General features: G+C 44.3%; 2 protein-coding genes across 4 annotated transcripts in view; one reads left to right on the top strand and one right to left on the bottom strand.

Moving 5' to 3' along the window:
* The window catches only part of LOC136977101 (RNA binding motif protein, X-linked-like-1), a 50,653-nt gene extending 48,513 nt beyond the window's left edge, over window positions 1-2,140 (top strand). For all 3 annotated transcript variants that reach the window (XR_010881038.1, XR_010881037.1, XR_010881036.1), the window contains one exon: window positions 1,768-2,140. The gene's annotated coding sequence lies outside the window, so the exon portion shown is untranslated. The remainder of the gene's footprint in view (window positions 1-1,767) is intronic.
* A 3,644-nt stretch (window positions 2,141-5,784) lies between these two features.
* Window positions 5,785-9,181, bottom strand: LOC136976962 (zinc finger protein ZIC 4-like). Its single transcript, XM_067272368.1, has 3 exons — window positions 8,347-9,181; window positions 6,025-6,505; window positions 5,785-5,941 (listed from the first exon to the last, which is right to left on the bottom strand). Exons 1-3 carry the CDS (start codon window positions 9,149-9,151, stop codon window positions 5,827-5,829), a joined length of 1,401 nt encoding a protein of 466 aa, XP_067128469.1. The 5' UTR covers window positions 9,152-9,181; the 3' UTR covers window positions 5,785-5,826.
* Window positions 9,182-18,208: the final 9,027 nt, after the last annotated feature.

Here is an 18,208-nt window from a genome sequence, read left to right as displayed (position 1 = left end):
TCTGGGGTGGGGTAAGATAACGTGTTCTACACTCATCTTGTAGATGGATTGAATCGAGGTGCTTTAACTTGTTCATTTTTCGGATGGGGTTGCCCCGGATTCGGTATATTGGTCGGCGGGCCAACACTCCAATCCGGGCCACCGTCAGGGCTTCTGATTTCTTGGCTGAAGGACAGCTTATGCAGCTCTCCCCAGCGAACGAGCCGTTCTATTGCTTCGTTGCCGCGAATTTCCATTTCGACTGTAGCCTGCTATTACTAGCAGCAGATCGTCTGCATAGGCCTGCAGCTGGACATCGTCCGGAAGGACTAGTCGCTACACCGTGGGCCAGATACGGGCCGTTCGAAATCTCTCTGTGGCGGTTATTTCTTTTAGCTGGTTAATTGGTTTCTAGCAATACTCGCGTGCGGGTGGGATGGTGTTTGCCTGGCTATTCTACTGCAGATTAGGTCGTTTTTGCATATACACGGTGTTTTTGTTTTGTATAATCTTATATATATATATATATATATGGTTAAACTGGTGTCAATTAATCAAGACTATACCGTGTATATATTATATCAGACATGGGCAAATGCAGCTCTTTTTGAGTTAGATGTGGCACTTGCTGAAAGCGTTAATTTCTGTTTTTTATCATTACTTTTACAATTTCATTTTTATAATTTTGTGAAAATATGTTTATTAAAAAAATTCAAAATTTGTTCTATATTATATAATAAAATTGCCCGCCTTACCATACTATCCTCCACGACAGTACAGAACTGCGGCTCCCATACATTTTGCAAAACCTACGTTTCAGCTCCCACTGAACTCTTCCTTGCCCACCCCTGTATTATATATATACAGTAGCATCTCGATTAATCGAGACCCGTTTAACTAAGATTTTGCATTTTTGGAGGCAGTTGTAGACAATTACTTAGAACAAAGACGAGAGAACATAATACAGTACATTTCTGTGTATATATTGAGTTCTTAGTCAAAAGACAAAACAAATTATTTTCTGGTCTAAGGTCGATCTTTGCTAATCAGAAATTTCGCCTGTATAATAAGTCGTATAAATAAACAAGGTCCGAGTAGACACTATATACACAGAAATGTAAAACAGTAAGGACAAAAAGGCAAAAAGGATTAATAATGCGGTACAGTTTGTTTCACGAATCTGAGTTGTGCAATGCATAGGAGGGAGGACACTGCGGACTTCTTGAGACAATACAGATTTTTATAAAAATTAGAGAAATTGTAATTGTGATAAACTTTGACTTTTTAACAGGATTCTCGTATTTTGTCCATGGCTCGGTCCCGTTGCCTGGGAGTAAATCGTCGGGGGGCTTAACGTAACGTTAATAAACGAGGGGCGAGCCGAAAAAATAAGGTAGACCCGGTATTAGTAGGACACCTTGGACTCTATCGTTTTAATTTTCCCTGGTTTTCCAGCTGGGTGCGGACGATTATTATTAATTTAATCCGTTAAAAAATTGTTTTATATTAGCAGATAATCCGGGGAACGAGGAAAAGCGGAATAAAAAACTAAGATGCATAAACACAACACAAAGTAAACCAGGTGGCCACCAACCACCGCCGTGTTTCTCTCTTCCGGTCCATGTGTTAAAAAGCCAACAGTGGTCTAAGTTTACGTGACGAAGACAAAAGTGTATATATTATATAATACTGCATACGAGCCAAGCCGGGGTCTAGAATATTTTTAAGGGGTTAATTATTATCCTCTTTAATTCTGACCACACGAGTATTGTTTTAAAATAATTTCAGGTGTTATCGGAAAGAAGAAGATTGTAGGAAGAAGGCAGTTGGAGAACGCCGGAATGCAGCCTTTCCAACAACCCTAAGAAACCGATCCTTAAAAGGGGAGAAGCCCGAAATGTGGAAAGAACCTTTATCCATAAATTACATTTTTGGATCTATTGTTAACGTCGAGGGAGAATTATTTTTAGTGCCGTGTTAAGAATGTTTTTAAAGAACTTTTCATCGATTTCGACGTGTTTAGACAATCGGAAAGTGTGCCTTTTTTAGAAATTGTAACGGTTTTAATAGAAAAAATCCCGTGTTTTTTTCCCCTGTGGTTTCTTGTGTACTCTTCTGTCCACACGCGAAATATATTGTGAATAAAACTGGCTTACTTTGACTCTAGGTTGTCTTATTTAAAACACGTCTTGTCCCATTGTAATTTGCACGTTTTATTTCGGTTGTATTTAAAATTTTAAATAACGGCGCGAAATTCGAATTGCCGTTTTACCACTCGGAACGAAGCTCCGCCCGTTTCCGAAAACGTAAAACACGTGGCCGAAGCAAAAACGTCTCGGAGGAAGAATTTGCGCGCGGTGTGTGAACGGTACTAGTGTTTTCGGCGCGTTCGATTATTATTGTCAACTAGAACTTAACTGTAAAGGGAGCAAAATCCCTCCGAAATTGTATCGTTCGAAAATTAGAGTTGTTGGGCCTTTCTCCTCCGCGGAATAAGGTTATGAGGTCCCTCCGCAGAATAGGGTTATGAGGCTCTCTCCTCGAAATGGGATTAAGAGGTGTTTATTCCCCTACCCAGTTGCATTCGGATTTACTTAAGAATCGAGTTTAAATCAGTCGTAGGGGAGTTATTTAAATCTCCCCTACGATTTCTGTATTGCGCAAAACTTATCAATTTATTGTATTTTGTAAACATTGTGTATTATCTACAGCATTTGATCCCAACACCGACCTATTATTACTCGATATAACGAATTTAAAACATCGCCAAAGATATTTTGCAGGAAATTCGATTCTAGATTTTCGAATTCAATATGGACGTGATTTTAAATGACTTAACAAGATGTAAAATGTTAAATGACGTAACAGTAGACTAACAATGGGAAAGTTTATTTGAGGATTGTTTGGAGGTTAACCCAGGTTGTAGAAGCGACGCGTTTTCTGTCAGTCGCTGGTTCGTTTCCTAAAATAAATCTGTTCTTTTTATTTGTAAATGTCAAATTTTCTCGTTCGACAAAGGTTAAAGGTCACTCACACTTCAAAGAACATTAGCGTTCTTTACCGATAACAGATATAGAAATGAACATTTTATTTCGGATTCTGCGTTCGAACGGAAATAATTTTTAAATAAATTTAAATATTTCAAAAAAGAAAATATTAGATCAAAATCGGATGCCATTTTCTCCGATACGAAACTGTAGTAGTCGACGGCTAGATCTAGATAGTGTCGCCATCTATTAATAAATTTAATAATTTAAATAATTTAAATTATTTTTATTTATAATTTCGAAAATTTTTTTAATCGGCAAATAGTAATTTAAGAAAATTAATTCGGTCGTTAATTTAAAGGCGTGATTAATTAAGTGTGTTACGCTTCGCTAATTTGAGAAAATTTTATATAAAATTATGTCGAAAATTAGCAATTCCGCTTATATAATTTTTTAACAATATTTTACAACTGAATAACAGAGTTAAAAATATTTTTAAAACATGGCAAAATTTAATGGTTTTATTTGTTTTTTCGAATGATTAAAATTATTTTTCATGTTAAAAGACTTAAATAAAAACGAAAAAATTAAATTTGTTCGCCGGTAGAGGTCGAGTACTTCGTCTATAAAAACTCTTTAAAAAAGAAATAAATAAAAAAAAATGTCGATCGTTTCTATTTTTAAATTTTTTTTTATTAAAATCGGAAGAAGAAAAATAAATTTTAAGTAAAAAGAAAGGGTTTAAGAAGACTTAAAAAATTTTTTTAGAGACGTCATCGAAACGTAACTAAGAACAAATGGCGTACAGGATATATAAAAATAATGGTTTATTAAACTTTAAATGAGTAAATTCGCCGCATTAAATATATAATGAATTCATTTTGTGATTTTTTTTTTATAAAAGCTTTTAACTAATTATAATGCCATGTGGACGAACGACGGTCGGTAGATGGTCGGGGGTCCGGGATCGATTCCCGATCCCTGTATAAACTAGAAACGAGAGGATCTCTATATCCACTCGTTTCTTTTTACTTCCAATAAATGAAATCGAATTAAAAAAAAACAAGTTGCCAATAGCCGATAAGAAATGGCGGACTTTTTTAGAAGTGTTTTCAAACTTTACGCTTCATAAAAGTAGATAAATACAGGCGAAATACTCGAGGAACGATAGAATTTATATAATGAGGCTTAAATATCCTAAATTCGTATATTTTTCCTAAAATTAGTGATAGTGAGATTATCCCGCCGATACCCAACACAGCGCTCGAAAGATATGGACTAAATGTGAGGAAACGAGAGTTAGTAGATCTTTCTGTTTGTAGTGTACGTAGGCCTACGTCTGTACGCTTTGATATACACGTGCCTTGGTTTCGGGAATACAGAGACATCTCCTCACTATCAAACACAAACGAGGAAGGAGCATCCGCGTACTGTACTAGTGATGTGGATGATCCTAGGGAAGTTTCATTCTGTTGCAAAGATCGTCGATGTAAAAATTTTTAATAGTTATTTAATGATTATTTAATAATTAGGAATAAATATAAATAAATAAAATATTGAAATATTTTCTACCGATTTTATACATTTAAATTAATTTTTGTACGATCTCTATGGTTATTTGGCTTTGAAAGGATTCGTTAACTCGATCGTATCATCGACATCGTCGACTTATCCGTTATTATTATGATATATATGTATATATTTTCAGTTTCGATAAATAAAATTGAAATAAAATGACGTCGATATTTTTTTTTTTACGAATAAGTTTAAGATCGAGATATAAAACTGTCAACGTTTATGTGACGTAAAATAAGTAGGCTCTATTAAGTGTTAGGCCTAAATATTATAATGGACCCGACCGCTTAACGTTATAACGTTATCTTTTTGATTTTATAGTAAGAAATTTTAAAAACTGACGTCAGACTTGCGTAAAAATTTGCTCTATCTCAACCAATCGAGAGGATATATTGTTGCGTTCATACAAATTGTCCGCGTTAACAGTGTATGTGACGATAATGTAGTGTGATAACAATACCATGCAGACAATTTGTTCTAACTGGCAACATTTATAGGTAGGTAAATTATATTTTGAAGTTTCGAATTAAGAATTTTTAATTGGTCGTGTGGGAACTAATAGGATCTTTGTTTACGCTGGTGGGGACGGGGTCCGACGTATGGCAAAAATTGGATACAGAGTCGAAAATACCGGTTAATCGAGTAGAAAATCGTCACTTAACACCCGTAAATGTGCCCTTTAACCTCCCTCTTCGATATAAGTTGATAATACTGCGAAGAGTTACGTTGTATCTCTCCGTACCCGTCACACTTGTTCGTTGTGACGTGCACAGAGAAGGATTATACAAGTTTACCACGTTTAATAACGCGGGTCGTAATCATAATCGTAGACCTAATTAGAAACCGGGCCTAACTTAAATTTACGTTTGCACGACACTGTGTTGGCGTTAATGCCGAATGTAATTAGTGTTACAATTACCAACGATGACACTGGGTTTAACGACTCGAAAAATGTTGTAGGAACGAGGTGCAACGTTTTTGGAGCCGAGGAACGTTTACAGTTTTGGGCGAAAGGGAACCGATTTTTCAAATCGGTCGGAGTGTAGGGAGATTTTAAGGTTTTAGGGGAAGGATAATAAGTTCTGACGGGGTCTAAAGTCGTGGAAAGTCGGGCGGTCGACAAATGAATCGAACAATTGTAAGGCGACAATGGAGAGGCAATTAAAAGGCGCGTGGAGAACAATCGAAAGTGCAGTCATTTGTATCACGTCAGAAGCAGGCGTCGGACGAGGAAATAAATATCCACATTGTTATGTACATGGATATTTTTTTTATTTAAAATTCGTCATACGAACAATAATGGATACATACGGAGCATCGCGCGATCTGTACAAACGTCGCTCCCTTCCAACGAGCCTTCTACCGCTCTGTACAATGCGAGGTAGACGACCCACGTCAGGCTGTACGCGAGAAAACAGAAAACAAATTAATGAGCGAAATTGTCACTCCGTACGAAGGGGGGAAGGAGAAGGAAAGGACCTACCTCGTGCGCCGAGTCCGAGTGGTGCGGGGAGAGGGTGCTGGAGTCCTGCACCGGAACACGGCCGTAGACGGATTAGTAAGACGTAGAATGCAGGTGGTGAGGGTGGGCCAGGGGGAGTTGTCGGGCGGTGTGGGCATGCCGACGGACGGCTGACAGACGTACCATTCGGCCAGATTGGCCGGGTGTCCCCCCTCCGAGACCACGTGACCGGGCAGCACCGTACCCGCGGGCTGACTGTCGCTGTCGTATCCGGATCCGCTCCCCCCGGAACCCGGCGTGGCACCCGGGGGTGGAGAAGACTTTCCGTGCACCTTCATGTGTTTCCTCAGAGAACTGGGGTGGGTGTAGCTCTTGTCGCAACCGCGGATCTTACAGTTGTAAGGTTTGTCGCTGGTGTGCACGTGCGAGTGCTTCTTCCTGTCCGAGCTGTTGGCGAACCTTCTGTCGCAACCTTCGTATTCACATTTGAAGGGTTTTTCACCTGCAACGGGAAAACGTCACACGTCTTAAAACACCACGCAATTTTAAGGTCTCTAGAAAAATATGGTTTCCGCTGGACGCGAGCGCAGGAGCGGAAAATATCCAATCTGCAGCGATTCTTATCGCGAAAAATCGATGTCGGCGAGGGGGGAGGGGCGGAGAATCGGTTACTCGCACGTATAATCGAGTGGCGACGAAAACGTCCGCGCCACACTCCATTAATGGCGGCACGCTCCGTCGGATCGCCTATTGTTTGCCTTCCCCGCAATCGCGGCCGCTCGTCACCCCCCGACACGTATTTAAGAAGAATTTCGTCATTTTTGTTGTTACATCGACCGTTTGACGGACAGACAGCTTAACCGACCGACTGGCGATGGAGATGTTGCCCGACGGGCTAATATGCCTGTGTAAAATTCTCGTTTGTCGACTGCGAGGAGTAAGTAGTTGCCATCTGCCTTAATTTTACATTAGTCGTCCCGTGTTTATTCTAAGAAACCGAACGTTTCTTCTGTGTACTTACACCAGACATTTGTCTATTTCGATCGGAACACACGAAAATATCTTTCTTATTGTTTACGGGAAGACGTTAACAATGCCTAAGAACCACGCACTCGAGTGTAAAACGTGTGATTTGGCTCAAGATGCGAGAGACACGAGGCCTAAAACACGTAAAAGGCCTAACACGAGACTCGGTCTTTTTTGCCTAGGCGTGCAGGGTAGACTCGTTTAACCTCTAAATAACGTTAAAGGTAACTGTTACGCAGTAATAATAAGGCATATTATGCAGAATTCCTCACTCGCAATTGCATTCCATCTGTTTCCTCGGTTGGAGAAGTCTTCCAAATGAGAGATGCAGACACCAGCTAACACCAGAAATACTTACGTAATTACCTAAATACCGTAAGTATTGCGTAATTTGGCTAATGCTTGCGTGATTTAATGAATTTTGGGGGCGGGCTTAGCTCTAATTATCCAAAAATGAGCGAAAAATAACCAAAAACCAAGCGAAAGAAATGATCGTCTTGGCACAAAAATGGCCGAAAGCTGTAAACGATGCTAATTAAATTCGTTGCCAAGACACAAATGAAGCGTGTGAGGGGCAAATTTGCATATTTTTGAATCTATATACACTTAATTTTGATTTAGTGTCGACTGACGGATCACACTACACTTGTGTTTTTGGAATAGGCAAAGAGATTCGTTACAGATGGCAGCTTAATGCATTAAGATACGAACCCCCCGACACTCCCGACAATTTCTGTGACATTCGAGGCCCGCCACAGTAAATGGCGGTACCAAGAAAGGTAAAGGGCAGTCCGTGGAGTGCAGAAAACATCTAAGGTAGTAGTAACAAAGTCTGCAAGAGATACCATTTTTGGAGGCGGATTTTTTGTATACGTAATCCCGGGCTCGCTGAAGCGTGACACGTAATTAATTATATAAAATAATATTCAAATATACAGAGAGGGATGATATAAATTTGCAATTCTCGGAGTAAACGACCTCCTTCTTCCACCCGGATAACATTTTAATGAGCTTTTCATCGGCGCAGGAATTCTAAATAAGGGACAAACCGCTGAGCGCCACATTCCTGCACCCTAAAATCCCAGAATGAGTCTTTCTGTAACAGGATGTGGTGCCCGACGCTCTCTAGGCCAAAATTTGCTGGGGGTGGAGTTACCGTAGGCCTAAACGGGACGGTGGACTCCTTACTACACTAGGAAGATGCCACAGACACTAGAGAGGGCCTACACACGAGATACTCGTTAATACAGGTCCGTTTCTGCCAGGGGACGAAGGATTTTAGCGTTTTTTTTAAGGATTAAAACCGCCTGCACCTACCTGTGTGGGTCCTCTTGTGTATTTTGAGATTTTCGCTCCTGGCAAACACCTTGCCGCAGCCGGGGAAAGGACAGGGGAAGGGTTTCTCCCCCGTGTGAACCCGGATGTGATTGACCAGTTTGTACTTGGCCTTAAAGGGTCTTCCGTTGCGACAACAATCCTGCCAATAGCAGGCGTGATTGGTGCACTCGGGTCCTCCGACGTGTTCCACGCCGATGTGCGTGACGATCTCGTGCATGGAGGTGAAAGTCTTGTTGCACGGCTTCCTGGGCGTCATCTGGTCCTGTTCCACCCACAGACAGGTGAGCTCCTGTTTGACCGGGGGCCTGACGTAACGGAAGAAGGCCCCCGGTCCTCCGCCGTACGAGGTGGGTGTGGGCATCTGGTTGAAGGGTTCCGGTCTTCCGTACACGTCCGCGGGAGGGATGGACAGCCTGACCTGGTGACCGGGAGGGTGATGGTGATCCAGACCCGAAAATATGTCGGGAGCGTGTCCTCCGTGCACGAACATGCCGTGGGGGGCGGGAGGCTCGCGGTGGAAGATGAAGTCCCTGGATGCGTAGGGGTGGTGATGCGACACTCCGTATCCGTTCTGACTAGAGAACTGATGTCCTCCCGACGGATCCGTCATTCCGTGGGGTGGACTCAGTTTGATGTGGGTGTCCACGAACGGGTTCAACATGTCCGCCGACGGCTCCTGGACGTGGCCGCTCGGGTACCCGAAAGCGGGTAGTCCATTGACGGGTTGACTCGCCACGTCCACGAGGTACAGCGCCGGCGTGCGTTTCCCTACGCCGTGTTCCATAATCGCGCACTTAATGGCAGCTGCACCTAACCTGCCTCCTACAACCCGACTACTCTCCCGGCCGGCGACGCCCATTGGATCGCCCCCTGCGTCGCTTCTCTCTCCTCCAATAGCGAGCCTCCTCGCGTCCCCGCCTCTCGAAGGGAGGCGCGCGAGACGCGCTGCCGCGGTGATTTGTAGATGTCCGTCGACGGGAATGCGTCCCGTTTGTTTAGAGTGCCACGGACGAACCCATAACGCCTCCCCTCCCCGGCCATTTACGCCTTCTCCCGTCCACCATATCGCCGCCGTCTTTACAAATTAACAGAAGAATTGTTTTCCTTTCCCCCCACAACACTACAAACAACGCACCGACACACCCAGCGCAATGGCCTAAGACACCTTTCGGATTGACAACTCGCTTCCCGCTCCACCCATCGCCGAACACAAGGTTTAGGCCACCCTACAATACCTATATTTCTCGTTTATTAACACTACAACGGAAAACGCCACCAGAAAACCCCCCTTTTTCCATATATCGCGCGTAATTCGCGCTTAGGTAGTGAAGTGGAGGGATGAGGCTGTAAGAATCAATTTATAATCCAGACTTAGAGAAGAGAAACAAGCTTTAAGATGCTCTTCGTTTCCTCCAAACACAGATATATCCCTAATCTTAAGAGCCTCCCAAGAAGTTTAGAAGGTCCCAAACTACCAAAAATGCTAGTTTATTGTCTAAAAACACGGGATTTCTAGAAAATAAACGTTATTTCGTTGGTTTTCCGGGTCCGAACTTAGGCCAAAATCCAAGTTAGTATCTCCGACCCTCGCTTAATTGTTAAATTAGAACAAGGCGCAAAGGGTGGAAAAGAAATTTTTAAAGTAATTGTACGAACACGGGGCTGTAGAATTGTAGTTTCTATTCGGTGTTTACGGAGTGGCCTCTCGTGTTTTTGTATTGTTTTAATTACGGTGTGTACGAGTTACAATTATTGTGTTTGCCTCCCCTTATCGAGTCACGTCCGACGATTCCTGTTGATCCTTTTAATTAAAAATAGCTTTTATCCGGGGATCCTAGAGCGAAGTGGACGATCCACCCAACGAATTTAATTAAACTCCGTGCCTACAGATTAAAATTTCATAAAATAATATAGAGATGAACGGGCCTTATTTCCCTCCTCTTCCTTTACGTCTACTGTCTAGGCCTATACCTGTACCGGCGAACATTCTCTTGTCTAACACTCCTCCGTAACTCTTGTTTACTGCCACGCCATTTTGGCCTCTTGTCAATTAAATTTCCACACGCGACTAGTACCGTTCCTGTGTTAATTAGTATATTGGATGCGGATCTGGAAACGGGTAGAAATGTGACGTCGACAGAAGAGCTGCAAACACCGGGCGTCGAGTCTCTGCCAGCAACAACTAAGAGCGACAAGAAGAAGAAGAAAGACGGATAAAATAGCCATATTTTTCCACTTTTCCACTGCATTTTTTCGTGTTTGGATCACACAAAATGCATCCATCTTCTCGGATCTTCCTCCTAAAACGAGTATTATGGGATTTATAAAGTGAGGATCGGGTTGAGAACGGCGTCACATTTTCCAATTCGCAAAATTAGAGGAGGAGGAGGAGGAGGAGTCGATCAAAGAGCATCCGTCCAAGGAAAGATGAAAAAAAAAATCCAGGAACAAAGGAGCAGGTTGACGTGGGAGGGGGAAACGGAAATTGCACGAGCTTCTATTGTCCTCCAGACAGACTAATACATTTTGTATCAGGCAGAGAACTAGCAATATTTCGAGTATAAGCGTCGATATTGTGCAGAATACGGTTCGATCTCGGCGGGGGGTGACGAAGTTGTCAAACCTTCCTCTTTTTTCTTTTTCCTCCTCTCTACTTCTATTGACGGGGAACGAGTCGACGCTCCTTTTTACAGCCGTTCTCGGTCCATTCGACAGACTTTCTTTCATCACGTTCTATCAATAAACGGATGCGGAGAAGGAGTTGGCTCGGAAAAGTGCGAGCGCATTAATAACACCGATCACGCTCCTCTTTTCTTACTTTCCACCCCCTCCTCGTGTTCGGCGGTGGCCACCGACACTACTAATTAAAAACACCGCATTTGTTGCTGATGATCCTTCTGTATAAGTAGGTAGGACCATCTCCGGCTGCGTAAGTAAGAGCGGATTTCATTTGTTATAACAAGAACACGACCCCTCGCCCGTAACAATACAAGACACTATCGCAGTCGGCGATTGCACGCGTAGTTACGTGCAGCGAGGCCAAAATTCGAGCGTTAAAGGGAAGGACCCGGCCCGGATAATCGAATTTCTTAATTTTACGGCGATTTTCCGTTCTTATTTATAAACAAACGGCGGGGAGGGAACGGAAGGAAAGGGGGGAGCTAACCAAATATGCAGATGAAGAGAAATTAAGAGGACGGTTGGCGTTTGCGCGTGCGGTGGGGAGGATTTACGATAGTGATAAAGTCATTTGATATATTTAACGTTTGGGGAACAATTTCTGGCCATAAAAGGGGATTTATTTAAAGCGAGCGCGCGCAGAATTTATCTGCCGGGAGGGTTATAAACAAGGAAGGTTCCCACAGGTCGCCGGGATGCAAACCGAGATAGGAATGTGGAGCGGAAATGAAAAACGAACATTTTCTGACGAATTAATTGATGTCGACGGGGGTCGCGCGTAAAATAATACCCAACGAGATTAGTAGAAATTAGTAAAAATTAAGGTTGCTGCTATCAGTTAATTATTTGCAACGGAATGGGTCGAATTCCCCCCCGGGTGGAGGAGGATACCCAGAGAGAAGTTGATTACATTCGACATCCATCCACGTTCTGATTGGCGCTTTCGTTTCGTCCTCCGATTGTTCATTAAGGAGTGGACGTCGGTTGCGATCCGCGGGTGGCACCTCGTCGACGTCGTCGGGCCCGGGGGACCCTTCTTCCCACCCAAATATGTATCCTTCCGTGGCCGACCCGTACCTTCTCCACCCTTCTACGGTTCCTCCAGAGGGGTGGACGAAAACCTAACCGGCGCTGAGGGAGGTCGGGGGTCGACGATTAATTAGAAACTACGCGCGCGCCCGCGCCGCGGAGCAAGGTAGGGAGAGTAGAGAAGAGAAAACGAGACCTACCTGGCGGTATTCTCCGTCGCAATGTCACTGCCAATGTCTGTCGCTCAGGTTTTATATGGTGAGGCTGCTGGAGACGGAACTGGCAGCTTAGGAAAGCCCCTGCAGCGGACTGGAGTCGTGACTGATGGTAGCTCGTCGGGATGGGATTTCGGGCTCCGTAGGTGTTCGTTGCCAATCTAAGTTCGCCTGCCCCCTCGTTGGCGGGACGTTGCGCCTCTACACACGCTCGCGCTCTTTTCTTTTGTCTAACCAACACGAGCTTACTTCTTCTTCCTCTTCTCTCCGGCCTAGTGTGAATTTTTTTGGGGGTCTCGAATCGCATAAACCCGCATCGTCTGGAGTGAAATTTGGATTATAAATCGCGTTTTTTTTGGGGGGGGGTGCCGGTGTGTGTCTGTACCTTCCTTTCATCCATATGTATGAACGGTAACACGACTACTCCAGGCTATTTTCGGGGGCACCCCGGTGTTCGGGCAGATACCGTTCTCTCCGGATGATACTTCGGTTGCGAAGTCTTTTCCCCGTCGGAGGTTCTTTACGGTGAGTTTACCCCTTACCGCTTGTATATAGACCTACTTATCCTTTGATTCTGCCAGATAAGGTTCGTTAAATGCGTGTAACATAATATATATACGATATACCGGGGCATTCTTAAGAAGTTCGTTAACACAATAGCGTTACCCGACCTTAAACCCCGTATTGTCCTTTCGAGTGGTGGTTTTAGTGTTTAACTTACAACGTCCCTTAACGTCGACCCTCCTCCTACGCTTTCTACACATCTGTGGCACGCTTCGAGCATTATTACGGAGTGGACCTATCCACTCCAACCTGGTTTAAGCGGTTTACACACAATACCCTAAGCATCGTCGTTGGAGTGTTTATTCCTCCTCTCGTGCCGGATGCGCGTGGCTTCCGACCAGCAAACAAGCTACTTATTTTTAACAGCCTTGGAAGATTAACCACCCCCTAGCAGATGGCACCGCGGAAATTCCCTCGCGAGCCACCGGTCGAGAAGATTTTTTAACGTAACTGAGCCGTCCGGTGTTGCGCCTTAGTTACGTTTAGAGTGACGTAACGCTTAATGCTTCCTTCTAGTTAGCTCCTCCGCGGGATTGGGGTGCGCGACGAGAAGTCGCCCCGCAGGAACCTTTATACTAAACTTTCCCATTAAGAAGACATTGTCTACGCATTACGAACGTCGCGCTCGGTTAAGCTCGCCCCCCTCGCGACTCTCTCGGAGAGTGGCACTAATTCGGAGCGGGCCCAAATCCGAGGACAGGATTAACGCAAGGTGACAGACGGCCGAACGTCTTCTTCCTCGCGCATATTAATGACACAAGACTAGATTTTTTCCCGGCTGCGGTAATGGAAGGGGGTGGAGAAATAGGGTACTCGATGTCAGATGGTCGAAGACTGATCTAGCATCAGCAGCCGCTTGTAAGGACAGAAAAAAAAGGAGGCAGCAGAGAACATTAAAGTCGGTGGGGAAGTCAGTCTATCTAGTGTCAGCGCTATAAGGCGATGGAGAAGACAGCGGGAAGTCGGACACCACAGCGTCCTGTCCAGCCACTAATGTGTTAAGACCCCGGCAGCAAGCAGAGACGGAAAGACTTTGCTTGGCGGGCGGCAACCAACCACTAATGCAATAGAATGGACCGTGTTGATTGATACGATGCCGGGCAAAGGTAGGAGGGATGCAGAGAACACACTTTAATGAAATTAATCCTTTAATCGCCATAAGTTACAACAGATGGCCGTTTCTAACCTTATTACAATATTCCGCTTTAATTCTGATTGCCCGTCCCTCCTCCACTCGGCAAAGGGTGCCATTTTTCGGAGCGCCCGGCCGTTCCCGCCGTTTTCGGTTCGAGACCAACCGAAAATCGCAGGCAAAGGGGAACTCTGCCCCTCGTGCTATTTGGGGCCTTTGCCCGAATAGGATGAGAGGCAGTGGGCCCGGCGAAAAGTAAGTGGCTCCCTTTGTACGAATAGGAAGAGGGGCAGTGGGCCCCGCGGAGTGGAAGCGGATCCCAGACTGGAATAGGAAGAGGGGCCCCCTCTTCCTGTTGGAGCCAGGGAACGGGAAGAGTCGGGGCGGTTGGCCCGGTAGGGATAATTAAGAAAGGTGACGCAGCTTCCTTTGATGGATGACTTCAATATGGAGGAGTTCATAAAGAAAGTTTTAATCAAATCGCTTTCAATTAGTTATTTGCGGTGACGTTTCCCGCGCGTGGGACGTGTGGCACTTCCCGAGTCGGGGTCGAATCGGTGTCGGTGGACAATGCAATTACAACGTCGGGGATTAACCGTCTCCGAGATTTACACACCATTAAGGCCGCCATTATTAAAAAGCCGGAGTCTCCGACTCGGCCATTGTCGCGTGGCCGGCGTCGGTCCCACCCAGGTGGCCAGTTTGGGACCAGCTTCCCCCAAACTCTGATCCTCCGCCCATCCATCATACGCGTCGACGTTATCCCGCTGTTAGAGATTTAGTCCAAACAAACTTACAATGGCCTCGAATACTAACTGTGGGGCATTATGAAAAAGCCGATTGATACCTTCTAAATGTTTGCAGAAATGTTGTTCCCACTGATAAATGACCTTTTAATATACGAAAGAGTAATACACTGCGTTTAGGAGTCAGGTGTTTCGTTCGGTCCCGCAAAAAAATCGAACCCGTAACCCTAAGCGCTTATTCCCGTTCTGGCCTGGACGTCAGAGACTTTTCCCGCTTGTAACGATTATTCCGGATAAAGGGGATGCCAAAACAATAACGCTATCTCCTACTCCTATTTTGAGGAATGAAGTCCTCGACTTGTCACCTACCCGAAATTTAAGAAGTAACGTGACCGGGCTGAGAGTTACGACCCACTCTAAATCGATGGTGAGGTGAGGAGGAAGGGCACGAGGAGGGACGGAGGAGCAACAAATTCGACAAGAAGATGCTATCCTCGGTCTTACATCAAAAGACAAACAAGGCGATAGATCAACAGACAGACTCGACGCTTGTCTCGGTGTTGTTCTGGCGTAAGCGCGTGTACTTTTTCTCAGATAAGCATCTATCCTTGTCTTAAGGAAATTTGTCTCCCGACCGTCTCTATCTGAAAAGGGATCTCCCCCGTTTGCTCGAGGAAATAAACTTTACCCTTAAGCATTTCGGCCATTCTTTATACCCAGCAGATAATCTCTAAAGTCCAAGATTTATTTCATTAGCGCCTTCTACGCTTTGAATTACTCTCTAAACCAGTAAAATCATTGTAAATATTACTGTTATAAAGTGCAGTTGTAATACAGTTTTCCCTCTATTACAAATACTCGTAATTTTCGGTACGCTACTAGTGAAGAGCATGCCTATATAATACTAGGGAATAGTGTATTAGTGTATAGTATATACTAGAACAATAGTTTATACACACACAGAAGAACAACACAACGTACAGTACAGTACACACACCCCATAACGCAACACAACTGTTCTAGTAGGCTATTGTACTAGAATAGCACACTATAAAATAACACAGGATATTCTATTACTAGAATAGAACCAGTAAGGGTGTTTGTATACTCAAAGTTCGATTTACACGTGTAAAAATGCCAGTCCCTAAGCTATAAACTCGTAACGCCAGGCCCTAAGCCGCGGCTTAGGGCCTGGCGTTACGAGTTTATAGCTTAGGGACTGGCATTTTTACACGTATCGTTATTTGGTGGAGGGGAAGGGCCCGTTATACGGACCACAACCACCCTTGAACACGATTCCAGCAGCATACTAAACGCCCTGACTGTCTGACAGAGGATATAATGCGCGACCCGACATTAACCTTAATGCAGAATATTTACATTTTCTATTAATGTGGTAGTATAAACAGTCCATTTAAGTATAGAGAAACAGACAAATAAATACAATAAGAATTAATTGGGATTTGTTTTACTCTAATAGAACTCTCTCGCTCTCTCCTTTTCTCTTTTAGTTACTGGCACGCTTCATTCAACTTCCCTCATCCATCACGGGCTTTATGTTAACGGAAGTAGACGAGAGGATCGCGTCCCGTGACGTTGCCGAATCGGAAGTGACGAAGAAATCCCACCACGTGACCTCTAAAATTTCAATAAAAAGAAAACGAATGGTCCATTAGCCGCGAGGATAGCTGGTAGGAAAGTGGTGAGTAGATGAGGCGGAAGATGGATTTATTCCCCCTCCTTTTTTTCTGTTAACAATAACAATTTACAGAAGAGTTAACGAGCTGCACAATTTCGCCATTCGTCCGCGTTTACAGGGTCGAAAATTATCTACGAAACACTAGAACACTAAAGTACAGACAGAAATGGTTCTAAAACACCAAACTCGTTCAGAAATGGTTGTAGAACTCTAAACTACAGACAGAGCTGAAAGGATGGGAAAAGTTTAAACGAAGAAGAGCGTGAGTCCGGTCGTCTGTCCGTAACCTCCCTTCTCCTTTCTTAGTGGCAGGAAGTGGGCGCATCATAGGGGGGGCGTCCACTAGACGTCGTTGGTTACTTAGCAATATGTTGGAGTGATATATCGTCACCTAACGAGTAGCGAACGCGCGAACTCTTAACGACCCGACGTAAACGTTTCCTTTGCAGAAGGCATCTGACTCACGCCTCAGCTCATGCATGGATGAGACCAATAGCGACCAACTACCACCCGCCGTCCTGCGACGGAAGCGATGGATGGTGGTGTGCCATTAGCACGAGGCCAGGGCGTGACTGCCGCTGTTTTGGCAGCGCAGAAAGTGATATTGATTGTCCTTCTCAACACAAATCATTCACAATATTCAGTCGGAGGCGAGAAACTAGTCTGACACCAGCACATTGTCCGATCTGGTGTTAAATGCGCCTCTCTCTCTCTCTCGCGCGCGCGCTCTTTTTATACACTCCTTTTTTTCTGGTTTCCTCGAAGTGTTGATTCACTCTCCGCCAAAAGCCGCGATTCGGAATAACGTTTGTCGCCTATGTGTGACGCAACAATCAATTTCCGAAGCTCTTAACAGCGAGAATATTCCGTAGATTAACGCTTTTCCGGGCGTTACGGGTTTTACATTTAACGCGTAACACTAAAAACAGTGTGCGCGACTTTACGTTTTCACAGCGTAACATTACCGTAACACGTAACGACGTGCAGAATTAGGTATTTACACGCTAAGTGGAGCTTAGATGGCGTTTTTCTCTTCAAAATTTCGGGCGACGTAAGTTACGTCACACAGAAGTAGTGGTTTTTTTTGTTTTGTTTTTATTTTAAAGCGTAACAAAGAGGCAATTAGGCGACTCAGACTTTTTCTGAATGGGTCCGTAATTACCAATTCAAATATTTGGATCGGTTAAACTCCAACGTAAACAAGTGAAGGAAGAACACAATGGAGCATTCACTTGTTGTTAACAAGCGAACGGAATCGTTAAATCGAGACAAACAGTTAAAACGGAAAGAGGGAGGAGAAGGAGGGGGAAAAAAAGCCTATTTGACAGACATTCGGTGGAAAAACACTCGAAGGATCGCTGAACCGTAACAACCGAGTGGCCACCATTTCGACCAATGGTCCGTAGCACGTGCAACATCAAACGGAGCAGAAACCAATCATCGACGTTTATTCGCTTCTTCCGTCGCTCCCCCTCGAACAAAACTAGGTTAAGTTAGTGTTTTTTTTTTCCTTCCTTTCTCTCTTTTTTGGAAGTAACTTGGCGTTTTTTTTCTTTTAAATATTTTTTTATACAGAAAAGGAAGAAACGAGGGCAAAAATCGACTTTTGTAAATTAGGTGTTTGAGGATTTCGATAGCGACGGGCCCGATCTCGCGTGTGGGGGGTTATGAACGTTGACGTCACGGATTCGGTAGAAGAAAGGAGGAGGAAGATTGACGCTCGACCGAGCACAGACAACGTCTGTCAAATTCGGCTTATTCCGCTGGATTGGAGTTA

The sequence above is a fragment of the Centruroides vittatus genome, unplaced genomic scaffold (genome assembly GCF_030686945.1).
Source record: "Centruroides vittatus isolate TY-2023 unplaced genomic scaffold, ASM3068694v2 contig_1112, whole genome shotgun sequence".
Lineage (NCBI taxonomy): Eukaryota > Metazoa > Arthropoda > Arachnida > Scorpiones > Buthidae > Centruroides > Centruroides vittatus.
Note: the sequence above shows the minus strand (reverse complement) of the source record. Positions and strands in the feature narration are given on the sequence as shown.

Excerpts from the sequence above, each read along its gene's own strand:
- LOC136976962 (XM_067272368.1), bottom strand. The coding sequence starts at position 9,151 with ATGGAACACGGCGTAGGGAAACGCACGCCGGCGCTGTACCTCGTGGAC. Across the intron at positions 6,506-8,346 it reads ACACAAGAGGACCCACACAG|GTGAAAAACCCTTCAAATGT; the intron begins GTAGGTGCAGGC and ends TTCCCGTTGCAG. Across the intron at positions 5,942-6,024 it reads ACTCGGACTCGGCGCACGAG|CCTGACGTGGGTCGTCTACC; the intron begins GTAGGTCCTTTC and ends TCTCGCGTACAG.